Source organism: Drosophila miranda, chromosome 4, assembly GCF_003369915.1.
Source record: "Drosophila miranda strain MSH22 chromosome 4, D.miranda_PacBio2.1, whole genome shotgun sequence".
In the NCBI taxonomy this organism is placed as follows: domain Eukaryota; kingdom Metazoa; phylum Arthropoda; class Insecta; order Diptera; family Drosophilidae; genus Drosophila; species Drosophila miranda.
The window spans coordinates 22,486,463-22,505,864 of record NC_046677.1 but is presented as its reverse complement, the minus strand read 5'-3'; the positions used below and the strand labels follow the sequence as shown (position 1 = coordinate 22,505,864).

The 19,402-nt window shown below is 41.2% G+C and overlaps 2 protein-coding genes across 2 annotated transcripts; one reads left to right on the top strand and one right to left on the bottom strand.

Annotated features, from left to right (window-relative positions):
* Window positions 1-5,052: 5,052 nt before the first annotated feature.
* LOC108161641 (gustatory and pheromone receptor 33a) lies at window positions 5,053-8,322 on the bottom strand. Its single transcript, XM_017295943.2, has 5 exons — window positions 7,797-8,322; window positions 7,298-7,734; window positions 6,664-7,098; window positions 5,418-5,883; window positions 5,053-5,360 (listed from the first exon to the last, which is right to left on the bottom strand). The coding sequence occupies exons 1-5, from the start codon at window positions 7,824-7,826 to the stop codon at window positions 5,274-5,276; spliced, it is 1,455 nt and encodes a 484-aa protein (XP_017151432.1). The 5' UTR covers window positions 7,827-8,322; the 3' UTR covers window positions 5,053-5,273.
* Window positions 8,323-15,418: 7,096 nt separating this feature from the next.
* On the top strand, window positions 15,419-18,834 carry LOC108161467 (protein rhomboid). Its single transcript, XM_017295734.2, has 4 exons — window positions 15,419-15,737; window positions 18,005-18,148; window positions 18,207-18,386; window positions 18,460-18,834. Exons 1-4 carry the CDS (start codon window positions 15,513-15,515, stop codon window positions 18,667-18,669), a joined length of 759 nt encoding a protein of 252 aa, XP_017151223.1. The 5' UTR covers window positions 15,419-15,512; the 3' UTR covers window positions 18,670-18,834.
* Window positions 18,835-19,402: the final 568 nt, after the last annotated feature.

Genomic DNA, 19,402 nt, shown 5'->3' with positions numbered 1-19,402 from the left:
CGAACTGTTCCGTTATCCACGGCTGCAGAGCCCCACGAAAAGTCCGTTTCGTGCTTTTGCGCTCTCTCGGGTTTCCTTCGTGTCCCATCTCTCTCTCTCGCTCTCGCTCTCGCAGGCACGCACTGCCTGGCTGGCCTGCTGGCGATGTGGCTGTTATCAGTTTGATTTGATTTCACTTGCCAGAGTCCTCGCACAATTTGCCATGGCTTGGGCCAGGGCGAGGGGATAGAGAGAGAGTGCGTTTTCAAGGATGTTTGCTGTGGGCGACTGTACTCACCACACTTGCCTGCTCTCTCTCTTTCTCTATCCCTCTCTCTGTCTCTCTCGCTGTCGGGTGTTGCTCGTTTCTCCTTCTGACAGACACCTGTAGTGTCGGTCGGGTGTCCTGTGCTGTGCTGTGGCGAAAGCTTTCTTTCGCCTGCCCGTCGATGGCAATGTTGTCATGTTGTTATTGCAAATTTGCATACACTAATAATCATAATCTGCATTCTCAATGATGTTTTTGCATTTCATCTGTGTGGTGATGGAATTACTGTTCATTTTGTCAGCTGAATAAATGCAATAATTTTAATTTGATTTATTTTATATTAAATTAAATACTGTATATATTTTATGAAAGCATTATTATAAATATACAGGCTTTTATCGTGTAGGAATGGGGAATTAAAAAAGGTATTAGAAGAGGTATTACTCGAGTAGTCCAGTAGAGTTCTTTAATTCCGGAAAATTCTTAAATAAAATTCCGTTTCACTTACAAAATTAATGCTGAGGGCCTGGAGAATTAATTCATTTATAAACCTTTGACAAAATGGACTCTATCTCAAAAACTACTTTTCTGCTGCGGCTTGGTATTTGTTGTAGGATTCGGAACGGACTCAGCTCAGGCAGCGGGACGTGGTAGAAGACGAGTCATAGGTAAAAAGTGAATTGAGACCCCCCTCGCCCTATGTCTGCGGAGCGTCCTGAAAAACCCCGCCATAGAACAGCTTTTTGGTCCCTCATGCCACATTTTTGTATTCTATAGTCTTTGGAATATTGTTTTAAGATTTCAAGATCCAATATTGGTTTGGAAGAGCAAAAGAAAAGCAGTGGGGAATATGTTGTATTGTATTGCATAGTTTTGGTTAAGTTTAATGGAAATAAAGACAAAACAACATAAATGTTCATCACCTGTATTGAATTTCTGGTCTCCCTGTCATCGAATTGCTTCTAAGGCAAAAATTACACTTATTCAAGCAAAAGAATGCATAATTTGAAGGTATACTCAATTTTTGAATGAATATTTCTGAAATCCGACTTCAAATCAGCAGACAATAGTTAATGTTCAACTTGTTGTTCATATTTTGTTGTTCACAATTTGTTTAAATATCAAATTATCGATCTCAGCACAACACTGCAAATGGGACATATATGCCTTCAACAGTCTCTCTCTCTCTCTCTAATGAAACCCTAGAAACTCTATTTCCAATCTGCTGTTTTATCCAATAAATAAAACTTGAACACAATTTAATAAAAGTTCCTCCAAACAATAAAAAGAATTAAAGGCTTTCAATTAACCCCACTTTTATTTAAAGAAGCTTTTGCTTTTGCTGTTGCTTTTGCTTGTAGCCCGACCTCAAGTTACCGCCGCCTTCAGAATTCATTAACAGCCACCGTCCACATTTGCCAAAGTCGCAGACAGACTTCTTATCCGCACATCTGTGGTTGCTAAGGTGAGCTATAAATGAGGTTAGCCCCCGAATGGGGTATAAATAAGCGACCTGCTGCACACACACACACACATACACACACTGGCACACACGCCATGTACACAGATACAGATACAGACACAGACAGCCACATGCTGGGAGCAGTGGGAGGTCATATCATGGACCCTCCACCGACTGGGCATTGCATTTTTAGACTCAATTACTCAAACAACAACAAAAGCAACAAAAAGAAAAGCAAAAACAACCTGTTGGCATTTGTGTGCTTGCCCTTTGGCAGGCCCCCCCCCCCCCCCCCCCTCTTTTGGCTCCATTTCTTAACCCTCACGTGCCCCTTTATTAACCGTTTCAGCGTTCAATTTGCCACAGTCTAAATGAACTCTTAAAAGTGCCCTGACATTTCACTGGGGGTCACGTGGCTCGTGCGAACCCCCCTCCCCGCCCTGGATAGGGGTCGTCCTTATTTATTCGAAACTCTCTGTGTCGCTCTCTCTCTCTGTCTCTGTCTCGTTCTCTATTCCTATCTCCCTCCTCGAGTCGGTTACACCCAAGCAACAGTTGACGTAATTTGCAGGTAATATGTGGGGCCTGGCCTGTTGCTTTGGTTTTTTCCCTTCACCACAGACATTGACCAGAAAGGAAACGCTACTCCATTTCTTGCTCTCCATCTTCAGGTTTTTCTTCTCGTTTTCGTTCTCTCTTGTGTCTGCACTGAGAAAAAATATAGAAAAATATATAGAAAAATATATAGAAAAATATATAGAAAAATATATAGAAAAATATATAGAAAAATATATAGAAAAATATATAGGAAAATATATAGAAAAATATATATAAATATATAGAAAAATATAGAAAAATTTAGAAAAATAGTATATTCGACGAACGATGGTTCTCGGGACTATTTGGAATTATTTAGGGTACGTTTTGAGGCCAAATTTCGTGATAATTTTCTATGGGAAGACTGCTGTGGACTCCGCTGTTACACAGGACACCCCGCAGGTAGCTCTGTTAATACGAGTGGAACGGGAAGAACAAGTCGAGATCTTGCCGGGAACGGCCTCTGTTAAGAGCAGCGCTGGCACTCCTGTTAGCTGTCAACAGTGCTGTCTCTTCTGTTAAGGGCTGACAGCGCTACCACTTCGTTTAAGTATTAACAGCGCCGGACTCCTGTTAAGTACCAACAGCGCTGGTCCCCAATTAAGTGTTAACAGCGTTGGAACTCCTGTTAAGTAAGAACAGCGCTCGCCACCTTAAAGTGCTAACAGCGCTGTTATGTGCTTATAGCGCTGTCACTTTTGTTAAGTGTTAACAGCGCTCTGGTGCCAGCTCGCTCTCGCTCTCTGCTGTCTTTCTTATGCCTTTGCACATCTAAATATCCACGAAAATACATTAACTAAATATGTACATATATTGGACCTCTTCATTTCTACATTTTGCGGACTCGTCGCTGGATAACTACGTTTCCAACCGCCTCCTTCAATCAGCCTCAATAGACTCGGATTTGGGCATGTAATGAGGATTTTCTTCATTTTTTGAGTCATTTGCAAAATTTCTCTCCAATGGGATTGAATTCTAGTTCATTTAAGGATTACTATTATTTTATAAACAAAATACAACGCTAAAAAAAAAAAAATCTCTTTCAAAGGGTCTTAGCCCTTATTATTTAATTATTTTATTTTACTAAATTTTTGTTTAAACCAGTTATTATAGAAACCAGAAATTATACGGCAAATATAGAGTAAAGAATCTCTGTAAACCCATTTTCTTTCAGTGTGTGTGTGTGTGTGTGTGTGTGTGTGTGTGTGTGCTTCCTGCACAAACGATCCAATCGAGTCACATATTGATTTATGGTATCATTCATGGTGCGCTTGTCATTCAAACCATGCCTCAATGGAGTGTAATATAAAACACTCACTTTGTCAAGCACAAAAGAGTAAAATATATAGGCAAAAAAGGGAGAGAGAGAGAGAGAGAGAGAGAATGGAACCAGTAAGAAATCAATTAAATTTGACACTTTTTCTATGCCCGAACAGAATGAGAAATTAATTAAATCTCCTTGCCCCCTGCCTCCGCCTCCGCCTCCGCCTCCTTTTGCCTGCCATGTCCTGTCTTCTGTGTCAAGTAAATTGATTGGAACCAAACCGAAATGCAATTTTAAACCCAAGCCTCCCTCGGGCCCGAACATTTCCATGGCTCGAAAAGGACCAAAAGCGGGGACAAAGAAGGAGAAATATATTTCTGCACACATTTCCTTTGCACTAAACGTGATTGAAAGCGGAAATTGCTTCATGTTCTTTTTTCACTGCATCTCTCATCCTCTCCCCCGCCATTCCCCGCCATTCCCCGCCTCCCTGTTTGACTGCCTTTCTTCTCTCGTTTCTGGCTTCCGTTTGATGGCCGCAAACTGTGCAACTGTGCCGCCAGAGTCTGACTGACTGATGACTGGCAAATCGTGTTTTTCAATTGACATTTTCTAGAAATTGTGTTAGTGACCTCCGGCGCCGCCCAGGAGCGCCGACAGCCCTCCTTCGACATCCTTCGCGTTGAGCCCAAAGTGTTGGATGATGCGATTATCGCAACGGGGCTCAACAGACGCTTTCGATGGCTGTCTCTCGGTCGTTGGTGTCCCTTCGATTTCCACCCATTTCCAAGTCAATGCCTTTGGTACTCTGGAAACGTGTTGTGGGTTGATTCGAACTGGGGAGACGATTGGAAGCGGGAGTTAAAGGTCTTGGATAGGTTGGTTTTCTAAAGGGATCGCTAAGGCCTATAAAGGGGCACATGATGTGAATTTTAACGTCTAGTAATTTACAATTTAAGATTCAAACCTATCTAAGAGACGCGAAGGATAGATAAATATTATTTAAAAAATATTAAAGAAAGGAAAAACTTAACACATAACAGTATAAAACTCTGTCGTCTATTTAAAATAAAATATTTATTCAAAATTGTGTCATTTATGCACTTAAAAGTTCGTTAAGTATTTGATACCAATATCGTAGGTTTAGGTTAGCCCGGACGGGCCTTTAATGGGGCCACGCAGAGGCTAGTAGGGCCCTTGGTTATCCGTTTAGGGGCTCTGAATAGTCGCGGGAGTGCTTATGAGGCTTGAAAGTCCTCGAGTATCGAAGTGTTTCAAGAAATAGTTCCCTGGACCTCCTCTTGGAGGCATCTTCCAGTGAAGCCGGCACCGGGGAGCTCAGGCATCATCTCCTTGCCCCTGAGAGATCCGGGCAGTTGCAGAATAGATGTTCCAAGGTTTCGCTGGCCCCAGGTGTCTACTACTATCAAATGTGTTAAAAATATCCTCTTCTTCAATCTCAAATCTCCAATCTTCCCTCATTTTCGTTCACTTTTATAGAGTATTCGCTCTTAGACTTTTTCCACAAAAATACTTTTTATAGATAGTTTTAACAAAAAGAAAAACGTACATTCCTTGTGCTAGAAAGTTAATGGAATTAAAATTGATGCTCGATAATTGAATCTACGGGGCTGCAGGACTACAGGGCTACGGGGCTTCGGTGTTGCGGGTGTTGCCTCGGAGCCACGGGCCTGCGTGTCCCCTTATGACATGAGGCCCTCGTTCCGCAGAATGGCCGTCATGTCGAACTGCAGCAGGACGATTAAATACGATGTGGCGGCACTCACGGTCTGCCGAAGAGTTTATTGAATGGAAAGTGACCAAAAAAGGCGGCAGCCAAAACTTACCGAAAAGATGAACGTGTAGTCCAGGGCGAACAGGCCGATGCCGTTGAACTGGAAATAGCCCTCCCAGTGCAGGAACTGCAGGGTGAACGATTTCATCTTGTTGTAGAAGAGATCGTTGCTCAGCATGAAGGCCGGCTTCTTCTGCATTATCTCGTGGACAATCATGGCCGACTGCTTCGAGTGATTGTTGGCGTTGCAGCACAGACGGAGCACGATGTAGGCCACCACCATGGTGGTGAAGCTCCAGATGACATACAAGTACGTCACATAGTCCAACAGGCGGCTCTTGCCGCTCACAATGAAGTTCACCTTGGTCTCCAGGAAGATGCCGAAAATGCTGACCACAAAGCAGGCAGCCATATAGGGCACGCACTGGGGACCGAATTCCCCGTTCGTTATTACACTGAGCGAAAGGATTTTGTCGTGCAGTTTGAACAGGTCCGGCAGATTGGCCTCGGAAGTGTTTCTGAAGGGATTCGAAGATCAGAAATGGATTGAAAGGGTCAAATGGTTGGGATAGAATTTTGTTTACAAGAATCTTTGATTTAAGATGTGTTTTTTGTGGTAAATGTACTAGAGTCCTGCATGAACAGGTGAGCAAATCGAATCTATCGCCCAAAACGGCCTGAACGAAGCAATTTTACTGTTTAGGATGCGAAAATTTCGGTTTTTTCTTCTCGCTCACTCCCTTACTTGGTTTTCTGGTAGAGAGAACGGGATGGCAAGTGGATAATCAGCTTGAAAATGGTTCGAAAAGACTGAAGCATAAACTCTGATTTCGATTGGGAAAAGAACTATTGAAATATTCGAGGATGATGACTATGACTTTTCTAATAGCTGTCTTAGGACCGAATATCGCCTTTAATTTAGTTAAAAATTCAATGCAAAACTGGGTGATGACTAAAATAATCATCTACAGTGCCCTTTTAATACTTTTTGTTTACTCTAATGTTTGTAGCAAAGTCTAAACGTTTCAAAAGCTTAAATTTTGTAATATTTCAAGCTTTAACTTTTGATTTTTCTTTGGTTTTGTGGATTTTAATTTGATTAAATTTGGAATTTAGATTGAATCTTCATTTCTTCATCTCTCATACATGAATAAACTCCGCTCTCAGGGCTTATTAAATTCCACAAAAATCTATCAGTTCATTCAGAAACTGATTTTGGAACAACAAATGTCCCAAATTACGAATCAAACTTTTTATCTGAAACCCAAACAATTTCGAGTAGTCAAACCTCATCTCACCCTGTATTCTCGGCAATGGTGGCATTGTCATAATCAAAATCGTCCTCGTCCTCGTCATAGCTGCTATCCATTTCGTCCTCTTCGTTCTTTTGTTGGCCCTGCGGTGGTGGAGGCGGTGGAGCGGCCATTTGACGTTTCATTTCGCCGGACAACTTTTGCTCATTGCCAAATGATGGCCCTCTCGAGTCCATGGCCGTGGCGGGCGTTAGGTTCTTCCGCTCCTGCTTCTTGCCCTCGCTCTCGATATCGAACACGGTGAGTGGGGCATGTCGGTGGCGGGCCTCCTGGTTAATTTTCTCGAACAATGTGTTGATCTGCTCAAAGCGCTGCGAAATGACGGACACATGATAGATGAACTCGCCCTGGATGATACTCCCAGCCAGATAGGGGAAACTCGATACCATAAAGGGGATGAAAGCGTAGTTGCCAAAGGTGCTGCAAGGGTAAGAAAAGGTGAGCTGTAAAATAAAGGAATTACTTTGGTTTTCGGGGTATTTAATTCCAGTGATACTTGGAGTGTTTAAAACAATGATTGGAGGGGCTACAAACGTGTGGAAAGAGGTCTCCAAAATGTATCCCTCAATCTATAACTAAACTTTAAAGCCACACACTGCAAAGCAATTTGTTTACTCACAGATATAGTGCCCTGATATCGTAGTAGAGGGCAAAGGCAAACACACAGAAAAGGAACAGCCAGGTGAAGTGGTAGGCCACACTATGCTTCACCGCCGTGACCTTTACCCTGTCCATTTCGGCTACATGTCGACACTTCTGTATGACAGCATCGATGGCGTTCAGCCGCTCGTCGAACTGCAGAAAGAAGTCCTTGCGACGATAGAGACTCATCAGGGTGACAGTCAGATAGAGGAAGGCGCCCAGATGCATGAAAAGGTTGTTGCTCAGGCGGCACACACTGTTGCAGGCATCCAGGAAGCACAGGCCAAAGGCATGCGTGAGGTTGATGAGAAAGTAGCAGCCCAGATAGAAGACGGGCACCAGCAGCATCATGGCATAGTCGAGTATCACATTGGACTCCGATTGCTGGCGATTCAGCGGAATGAGACCTATGGCCTGTTCAAGAAGAGGAGGTTAAAGGTATATACTCTGAGAATTGTGCAAGGAAATGGTATTACCATTGAAAACCAATTCATAATTTGTATCATTTTCTGTTTTTTCTGGGGTATTCCCTGCTCTCAGTGTTCCAACGTTTCCCTTTCAGCTCACTATTTGTACTGAACTTGTCGGGTTGTCGTTGGTGGCCCCCAAAAAGGTTAATATTTACCTTGTGTACTCCATCAATTGTTTGGATAATGAAAACGCTACGATGGCTGGCTGGCTGGCTCGCAGGAGTGGGTGGATAATGCGCACATGTTTAAGATAAATATCTTCCGAGTGGCATGGCGCCTAAAATGCTTTTAGCTTATTAAATGTGGACTATTCCAAGCACTGTGAGAAATATTTGTGGCATCGATTGATTCCCAATGAAGTCTATTTGAGTCTTGAATTCGAGATTTGAATGTAGTTTATGGCTCCTGGACTTTGATATTTTATCATTATTTTTATTGACTTATTTTCTTGTTTGAAACAGTTTCAGCAATCTATTTTGTAAGTGTACTTTCACTTGTATGTGCAATTTATTGATTGATAATATTGCTGGCTCTTGCACACTGAAAAAATTGAAGCTTAAGTGTATGTTTCATAACATTAACTCGTTGATAGCTTAAAACAAGCTAAATAAATTTTATGATCTTTATGATACTATTAATTTTTTTTTAACAAAAATAAATAAAAATAAATATTATAAACAAAAATATTATAGAAACATATATAATATAACAAAAATATAAAAAAAAGATATGAAAATATTAAAAAAAAAAAAATACGAAAATAATTAAAAAAAATATTATAAAAAAATATTATAAAAAAATATTATAAAAAAATATTATAAAAAAATATTATAAAAAAATATTATAAAAAAATATTATAAAAAAATATTATAAAAAAATATTATAAAAAAATATTATAAAAAAATATTATAAAAAAATATTATAAAAAAATATTATAAAAAAAATATTATAAAAAAATATTATAAAAAAATATAAAAAAAAAATATAAAAAAATATTATAAAAAAATATTATAAAAAAATATTATAAAAAAATTTTATAAAAAAATATCAAGAAATTGTATACAAACATATTATCAAAAAATCTTATCAAAAAATATTATAGACATATTTTTAAAAATGAGATTAAAACAAACCTTTTATATTCGATTTTGTATTATTTAAGATGTTGAATTAATTAAAGCCTAGAAAAAACGCAGCATTCTTTGTCCATAGCTCCAATCCGTACTTTCGAATGAGCTCAATATTCAATATTTGGCTTATATTCGAATGCCCTTTGTTTTTATTGTATTATTTACCCATAATATATATATCTTCTTGATAACATTAGTTGTTTGACTAGTTCCGAGTCTTAATTACTTGCACAGCCTTGCATTTCCATGCCACTTATTCGATTGCGTAATTGGTTTTGTTGCTTCCCCATCTACGACGTGTTTATCCAGTTGGTTCTTCTCTGCTGTGTGTTCGAGCTGGGAAATCTAATAATTTCCACATATTTTCACCGCATTTTACTTGCTAATTAAACAATTATAAGTTAGTGCCGCCCAACACTAAATTACCAAGTAAGACAACAGTGCCAACAGGATTCCAGCATCCTGCCAACTAGCGCACGACATTCTCGCCTAAGAAAACCAATTAAAAGCAAAGCCTTTTCTTGGGGCTGAAAGAGCCGACTGGGGACTACTAGCTGGGGAGGGAGAGGGAGAGGGGTGAAGGACACCCCAACTCCGGAGATGATAAAATGCAAATTTCCCCTGAGTTGAGCACCGGGGCTTTGGGAGGTGTTGGAATGGGCTGCGGCTTACTTACAACAGTTACAACTATAACGAGGAACGGGAGGACATTTGGACTACAGGATACCCGCTAGTGTCTAGGGAATGCAACGAGTATACCTCTATTCTGGCCTTAATAATTATCCAACGTATGAGAAGTCGAATCCCAGCTCCAGATGTTGTGAAAGGTAGAAACCAAGTGGACATTTCTTGTTACGAAGAGCGGCTCCTGAGGCTGATCAAGTCGCATACTCTATATCCTAATACCCTTTACACACTTTCCCCTTAATACACCATATACCCTAGTAATCGTATCAGGTAGAACACGACGTGGCACGGCACTGCCCAAGTTAAAGGTGTTGGCAGCTGCCAAGTTGCCTTTTGCTCTCCTTTAGTTAATAATTAAGTTTGCATCGGAGGCACGCACAAAGCAGCAACTCACGCATCCACATGTTTGCCCATGAGCTGGGGAGTGGGGCGAGGGTCTTATAGTTATGCCCGTGCACGCCCAGAGACCACGAACCATATGCCATTCTAGAGATGGACCCCAAACCGAAACAAAAGTTTATTTCTAATTTTCCAATTCTTCTATGATTGGAATAAAGAACTTTTCACCATCAAAATCAATGTAACCGAAGTTCACGCCCCCCAAAAGGGTTTCACTGACCATCGTTAACTCGTCGTTATCCAAAGACACGCTCAGTGCATCTTCGATGAGGAAAACGAGTTCTTGAAAGGAAACCGGCTCGTTCTGGTTCCGAATCAGTTCGCTGATGAACTGTCCCGTTTGATTGGAGCTCATGGTGGATGAATGGATTGTTGCTCTAAGATTAATTATGGCAAAAAACAGGCTATAGAATATAGAGTATAGAGTTCTTGTTGGATTTAATACTCACTGAACACAAAATTGAGTTTTCAATTGAAATGTAGACTTTATACAAAAATTTGATGTGCCCTTTGTGATGTTTAGTTTGTTACTGATATGGAATGGTGTTGGAAATGTGTTCCACAGCCTGCCTGCTTTTACCCGGCATATCATTTGCCGTTGTATTGTGAACGATATCGGTTGCTTCGATTGAGTGTGCGAATGGACTTCTAGGATAGCTTTCATGACTCGTGTTTGAAGTTGGGCGCTTGATATTGGGTATATTCAGAGTCTAAAGCACCAATCAGTACTTTCGGATGAGCGGATTTTTTAATATTTGGCTTGTAATCGAATGAGAGGAGGAGAAACGAAGCGGCTGTAAGTTCTTTGCCATTTTCTCTGTATTTCCGGCGTTCTTTTCTTTGTTCGTTGGTCTCGTGCCTCGTGTGGCTTGGGATTCACGCAATTCAGACATGCTCACACGCACATTTTGGTTATCTTGCTTTATTCGCTCTTTTCGTCTGTTCTTTCTGCTGTACCGCTTCTTCGTTTTCATTTACTCGATCGCCCAAAGGCATTATTCATAGGTGATAGAAAAGTGAAAAATAGTTTAAAAAAATGCATAAAAAGTCGAGTCGTTTGGGAGAAGTTGTTGCAAAAGAACCGGGACACGAGATGTAACGAATAATAAAGGATATTATGTAATTTTTAATTGCTGAATGGCTTTCCCTATATAATAAACTCCATTGTGCTCCGCACTCCATTGTAGATACACGCAACCATCTCTAGCTCCCTCCCCGCCCCGCAGAGCAGCTCAAACTCAATGAAACCAAGCTTGTTAATATTTGCCTTTGGAGAGATGACGCTGACGATGACGATGGAGACGATGGTGGCGATGGGGACGTGTCCTTGCCTCCACTAGCATTATCCGCACGGAGCGCCCTATCATTTGAGGCTTTCGCCGGGAAGTCTTTTAAAACGCTGCCGAGGCGCTGCATGTAAATTTTATACCGACATTAGATTAGTTTATTGTTGTGCTCAGAGTAGTGATTGTTATTGCCTTGGGCTTGGGTGTCCGCTATAAACACGCCCGGCGATGCAGGAAATTCTCAAAAATTGTACCAATGCGCTTTATGGCCAGAAAAATCCTTGAGTCGGTCCCTCGTTGGGCTCTTTTTATTTTTGTGTATTTGCTCCCTTTGGCGGTATCAATAAAATTGCGGTCATAAAGTGTAACCGTAATGGTCCTCAGCCTCTTCCTTTGGGCTCTGGCCACGCCCCCTGTCCACCCGTCCGTCCGTCCCTCCGTCCGTCCGTCTCCGGCTGTAAGTCACTCAATCATGTGGCACGGCACACACTTTGCTTTGCCTTGCTTACAATTTTCTCTCTCCCTTTCCCTTTCCCTTTTATTTTTATTTATTTTCTCCTCTGGCTTTTCTGGCTTGTAATGAGCTTGTTTGCTCAAGATTTTGGCGCAAAGATTTGCCTAAACGCTTTTCTTTTTCCCTCCTCTTCTCCCATTTTTTGGTGCGGACTCAGTAGCTGTTAAAGTGGAACATCTTGGCCCTGTTAGAGGGGGGCAAAGAGAGAGAGAGAGAGAGGGAGAGTTCGGACCAAAAACTGTGCTAGACCCCCCCGGGGCTTTTGGTGGAGTGTTGAAGTTGTTCTGGCACTTGGGCTATGAAATATACTCGTACTTCTAGGCCTGTTGGCTATTCAGAAACAGGAGCAAGGGCGGAGCATAATAATAATAATACAAATTGTATAATTATAATAAATAAATAATAATCTTTAATAATTAAAAAAAAAAATAGTAAAATAAATAAGTAGTAATAAATTATATCAATATTCATATTCTTGCAGGCCAAGAGCCACTAACCTATGTATTTTAAACAATTTGCCCCACTCTCTCTAACACTCTGTTAGTCTTGTTAGCCGTGTTGCATGTCTTAACAGGTCCTGCAACACTTCCTTCTATTGCCTTAAATATTAGCTCCATTCGTAGGCTTCGCACCTACACACTTATCTACCTCTGCCTCTGCGCCTTTTGTTTTTCCCCTTTCTTTTTTTCGCTCAATATCCACATCGAAAAAGCTTATTAAAGCCACCTTGAAAGCCACCCAATGAGTCCCCCAATGACTTTAATTTAATGCACGCACGCAGTGCCTCAAACAGTTAGCTTTCCGATAAGCCCCCTTCCCCCTTCTATGTGCGAGCCAGCCAGCGGCAAGTAAATAAACCCGCACAGACAATCGAGTATCAGAGCCAAAGATAAGTTTTGTCTTGTGTCTAGCTTGGCTTTGACTTTGGGTTTGGGGCAACTTTCCCGGGTTTCCTTTGGCCTCCTCTCTTATTTGGCAATTTGTTGTTGCAGCCTCTTCTGGGAGGGGGGCGGGGCACGCACAAACGGACTGTTAATGACTTTTGGCAGTTCCAGCATTGAGGAAAGTTTATGATAAACAAACACACACATATGTACATCCTTGTACATCCTTATTCTCGTTTGTGAGATGCCGTTATCTTGGCCCCAACGTTGCGTCAAAAACTTAACTAGCCAAACAATTATTTCCATCGCTTTTGTTTGTTCTCTCTCTTTCTGTCTTTGGCTTCTGCCTCTTTCGCTCTTTCGCTCTTTCGCTCTTTCGTTTAGAAGCCAAAAGTGGTCCTTATTGCTTGTTACATAAATATTTCATTAAAAGCCATTCATAACCAGAATTTGGTGTGTTGACAGCCATCTCCAGCCAGCATGGCCCACCACGTGTCCATGGCTAGCAAAAGACAGAGATAGCGAGAGCGAGAGAGCGAGACGGACATGGCCAAAAGAGTGAAAGAGAGTAATCGCTTGGGTTTTCCCCCAAGAGCTTTTCACCACACTGAGGAATCCCTCCGCGTGCCGCTAAATGTCGACATCTTTGTGTAAACATTACGCGGGCGTGCTGCAGCTTCCGTTCGTGCCGCTGCTGCCGCCACTGTTGCTGCTGCACCATCGCTCCGTGCCACTTCATGCCACGCTCCGCCAAGGCAAAATGTCAAATGCCAAGGATGGGGCAGAGCCACAGTCGCCGTCGCCGTCGCCGTAATGGGGCGTGGAGCGGTGGCACGAAATGGTGGAAATTTTAAAGGGGCTTACAGGAGGTTTGTGCCGTTGTCATGGCTACGGAAAACGGAAGCTGGCACGAAATCTCTCGTACGCGGACACGCTTGTTGCCATTGTGTCGAGGTCGAGGGAAGACAGAGCGCCATAGATAGTCGCGTAGTCCAAAAGATACGGGGTACAATCCTCTATGGACTACCACGCGTTATGCCCGCCAAGGTCAAGGCTTTACTCGGTCAAAGAGAATCCTCTCATTGATGGACGGACTCCCACCTAAAATTGTTGCAGATGTGAAAGCTGAGCACCAATACACCTTTGACTTTGTATCTGAGGAGTTGATTTAATGTTATTTTCTTATATTCTTAAACTGAAGTTCTTTCAATGCCCATCGCACCGGTTCCTTCCTAACTTTGCTGACAATTTCCCTTACTAAAAACTGAAAGGGAAGAGAGAAAGTAAAAGGGATATAGGGAGATGACAAATGAAAAGCTATTCCGCTTTTCCTGGACACCAAAGTCAGAAACAGAAACAGAGCATCAATATCCATCGTCTAGGGCCAAACTGTATCAGGATTGATGTAGATTTTGTGGATTCTTGGACGTAATTCCTTCAGGTGCAACCATGAACAATGTTGAGCTACTGAGAATTTTCAGCAGCGTATGTTTGCGATCTGTTTAATGATAACTCAATGATTGTTTGGCTTAATATGGTTTATTGTGGGTTTTTTTTTTGGTATGCACTGCGATACAGAGTCGAAGGGACAACAAAAGGTTCGAGTGAGTTTTACGACGAGAACACGATGAGAGCTCTGTTGGATGATTAGCTCGATTGAAGACAGCGTCGGATTGAAAACCTATTCGCAATAGACTATAGAGAATAAATTCTAGGGCAGGCGGGAAGAAGCCGAATATCCCGTGCCCGAAAGCCAATGAGAGGGCGACAGATCGAGGAAGCGATTGTGAAGGCGAAAGAAAGAATGAAAGAAAGACGCCAGAGAACGGCTGCATAGGCTGCTGCCGTGCGGGAGCATATGTACATATATGTCTTTGTATGTGTGTACATATGTATGCAACAGTGCAAACAACAAACAATAGGAATAGAAATTTACTTTACTGCTGAACCACTGACTATAATCTATGGATTACTGGCCAAATATTAGGCTGCGCAACCCAAAAAAACAACATATTAATAATATTTATACAATAAAGTATAGCTATAAAATGGCAACCTGAATGCCCTATTTTTCTGCCTGTAACTGTTGATTGTAACTTGGAATTTATACCTTGAATATTGTAAAATATCAGACAACATACAGTGCTGAACTTCAGTGTTGGCACAGCAATACATATTCAGTTTAATGGTGTTCTAAGGGCGCTCTACTAGAAAATTACACAGCAATTTTCAATAAAAAAAAAAAAAAAAAAAAAAAAAAAAAAAAAAATTTAGTCCAATAAATTCATCAATTCTCTATAAGCTGGCTTATTTTTATATGCGTTACTTTATTGCATTATTTTTTAAAATTTTGTAAACGAAAAGTGGTCTAATCACATCATAGAATCGAAGGTCTAGTAACTGGTACTCTAAGCAACACTCAAACCTCTTAGACTTAATATTTTATATTAATGCTAAATTTTAAAAAATTAGTGGGATTTGTTTTAGTCTACAATTGCATAAAAAAATCTTGAAAATACGGAAATATTTCCCCTACCAGCCAAGACACAAACCGAAGATTATAGAGTTTTCCTCTCCAGCTAAAAGTATGCTTCGCTTTTTGGGTCCAAAATTTGAGCGGAGGGAGTGATGTGACGGCAGTCCGTCAGCCGTCGTTCGTTGGATCAATCGGTTTCTGATCGGATCGCATTGATTTTCGAGCATCGAAGAACAAAAAAAAAAACACCTTCGCAGTGGCTTTCGAGGTGTGCGCGGATCTCTGCCTAGTCGCCCGTCAAGCGTTCAGCGCATCGGTTGTCAAATGCCGCCTCGGCACTCGAATTATGTCAGAGCCACGGGATAACAGTAGCGATAAAAATAACAATAACGGTGAAAATAATAACGGCAAGGATGTCAGGCTCCTGTTGCTGGCAGAAACATCCGCGGACGGCGGTGCCCGGGCCCCCCTCCAGAAGATTTTCATTGATGACCTGACAAAGGCGGGGGGGCCGAAGCGACAGCGTGTTTGGCGTGTGCCCTGGTTTATATTGCTGATGTGCTTTATGCAGGTTCGATTCTACTTTCTACCTCCCCCCCCATTGTATGGCACAACGTGGCGTATGAGTGATGTGCCTGTTTGTGTTTTTCGCTTTTGATTGGATTTTGCAATTCATAAAATCATTTTGTTTCGGATTCGTTTGCATACAGTGATTGCAGATACATTCTCCCTTTCACGCTGATAAGAAAAGCGACAGTTGCCGGAATCGAAGAATCGGAATCTCTCTCTTTGAATGTTTACGGCTGATAAGACCACCTCCGTATATAGTACTGTGTGCCGAATATTTAGTACAATAATTCTATATAAATCCCTGTTTATATTAGCCGCCTATTCGATTCAATTTAAACAAACAAATTCGTTTGTTTTTGTTTTGTGTGCGAGTGCCAGTGAGCTCCATAAATTATGGCATTGAAAATTCATGCGAATTTCCATTAGCTGGAAAATTGTTCACTGGTTTATCTATGAAATGAAGTGTTTATTTGCGGTTTATTTGCGGTTTTGTTAGACGGAAAAATTTGGTTTATTTTATGGCAGGCAAATAAAAGATTTGATTCTTTATTTATGCTGTTTCGAGGGGTCCAAAGAACTTAAGAGAGTCCGAGCCGAAACTGAATGAAAGGGGTTTTCTTATGAACAGACTGTAGCTTCTTTTGCCAGTACCAAACGCTTGGAAGAGTGATTTTCTGAGGCACCAAACCTCTCCAAAGACGTGCCTGGCCACTCTTCAGCAACTCCGCATCGAATTACTACCTGCACTGCCTGTTGGCTCCCACCCAAAGTCCCACAAGTGTGACCCATTTGGCGACACAGAGCCACTCATTAATTGATACTTTATTGCAGCTCTTAAAATGTGCGCTGATTACGCGCAGAAATGCTGGGCCCAACCCACAATTCCGTTGCATGTTGCACAATCGATATTGCCTTTTTAGTCATCGATCGAATGTCGCAACTGCAACTCTGGCATTTGTCATATTTGGCCTGCTGCTGCATGTGTTGCACCGATTTGGTGTCGCCGCCGCTTTTGCGGCGTTGTGGCCGCTGTCAAGTCATGCGGCGCTCATTGTGCGGCATCTTAACACTCGCACTGCATCTCGACACTTGGCCGCTGGAGCGAAAGTGACAGCGATTGTCGGTCGGTATTAGCAGCCATGACACTGATCTACAAAAATGGGGATTGTTTCGAGATGCAAATACCCGTGGGGATACGGCTTTTTTTTTTTGCTAAGGAATTGGTTTGGTTTGGAGATTGGAGTTGGAATCGATTTTTTTGGGTGTTGTTTTTTGTTCTAAAGACAATTATTACAATTGCTACAATTATAGAGAAAATTATTAAAAAAATTATAAAAAAATTATACAAAATTATAAAAAAATATTTAAAAAATATTAAAAAATATTAAAAAAAATTATAAACAAATTATCCAAAAATTAAAAACAAATTATACAAAATTATAAAAAATTATAAAAAAATGTTACAAAAATTGTACAAAAATTATAGAAAAAATTATATAGAAAATTAGAAAAAAATTACATAAAAATTTAAAATTGTATTATTAAAATATATAGGTAGCAGGTTCATATGAAATCCCTTCCAATGCTCTCAAAATCCTTGTTTTATTTCAATTCTTATGAGTCTTTAGATATTCTAACCACCTGGATCAGATCCTACTGATCTCGCTTTCGATCAGTGGCCCTATCAGCACTAGGATTTTGGTTAACGATTCATAGGCTTCTTTAGGCCCACAGGAGATGCCCAACCCTTGGACCATTTGTAAGGCTATCTCCGAGAATGGAGTAGGAATTTGAATGGAATAGAAGTAGGAGTGGAATAGGAGTAGACTATAAATAGGATAAGGAATAGAATAGGAGTAGACTAGAAATATGAGTAGGAATGGAATGGAATAGTTCTATTCGATATATTCTTACTGGAGAAAGGAATTCCACTCAAATAAATGTTCAGCCGCTAGTATTCGAAGACTACTGGTTTTATTTAGTAAAAATTTGCGGCTATTTTACAGTTTTTGATGCCTAAAATTGTTTACCACATCATGGATGTCATCATCTTTATTTATGGATATATACTGCTGCCTACTGAGCATCTTAGCGCCTTATGGCCCAATATTTACTCAGGTCTATTAGTAGAAATTATTATTTGTAAAAATCGTAACAATTTTCATGTGCGAACAACCTTCTTTCGCTGTGCAGTGCAGTGCAGTGCAGTGTAATTAATGTCACCTAATCCCCCTGCTCTTTCTCTTTCTCTCCCCCCATTTCGATCAGATATCTCTGCATCTGATTGCCAATGAGTGCATGCAAAGAAGACTGATCTACAAGCCGGAATGGAGTCACGAGTACTGGCGGCTCCTCACCTACATGCTGCTCCACGCCGACGCCTGGCACTTGACGCTCAACATTTGTCTCCAGGTGAGCATTGAGGGTCCCCCCCCCTCGTCGACACTTTAATGGGAAAATGCCTTTCCAGTGCTTCATTGGAATGTGCCTGGAACTGGAGCAGGGTCACTGGCGTCTGGCGGCGGTCTATTTGGCGGGCGGGCTGGCCGGTGCCTTGGCCAATGCCTGGCTGCAGCCCCATCTGCTGCTTTTGGGTGCATCCGCCGGGGTCTATGCCATGCTCTTCAGTCATGTGCCGCACCTGGTTCTGGTCAGTCGACTGTGAAAATGTAATTTAACTTTCAACTGATTTCCCCCCCCCCCCACACCCTTTTGTGGAATAGAACTTCTCCCATTTGTCGCACCGCTTTGCCCGCATCGCCGCTCTGCTGATCTTGTTCCTCAGCGACGTGGCCTTCACAGCGTTTCACTTTCGCCAGAACCACAATCGAAATCCGCGCATCAGCCTGGAGGCGCATCTGGGCGGAGGCGTGGCCGGCCTGCTCTGCGGCTTTGTCGTCTATCGACGTGTGCAGAAATCCATCTATCTGTAGTCTCAATTAGTTGCTGTTATTATTAATATTCTAGGCAAGCCCGCAAGACCACCGGATTGGAAATTCCATAAATATTTACTCCACATTTGGGCTGTCTGCCACACGCGACAGTGTTTATTTATTTTTTGTATGGTATTTATGAATAAACATTTATTTTACACCTCCTGTGGGGGCGGACTATGTTTTATGTCCCCTAATTGGCTTACAAATTGTTAACTGAATGGCTTTTAAATGTAATTAATTTATTACTCATCAAAAGGCCTCTGGCTTCTGGCTAATTGTTGGCCTCTAAAAGCCTTTTGTTTAGCCTTTTTTTTGTGGCAGATTGGAATTTATGTAATCGCAAATTTGTTCCAATTTATTCGGTAAAACATTTAATGAATATTTATTGTTTGAAAATCGAATTTTATTTCTTGGTCACAGACGATTCACAAGTAGATTAAATGTAATCAAAGCACTGTAGAAGTGGGTATTGAATCACAAAATATAATCTATTTGCTGCCTATAAAATGCATTGCAATTACCTTTTCCATTGATTCACATCGTTTTGTAGTACTTTGAAAAATGTGTCACAGAAGTTTTCCGTCGATTTACACACGACAAAAAGTTCATTTTTTTTGCAGAACGAAGCAGAGACGCATAAAAAAAGTGTGCAGTGATTACAACGCGCTTGACATTTGTCAGATTTTGATACAGCTCTTTTTTTGGGAAAGCCACAAACGAATCATGGCCT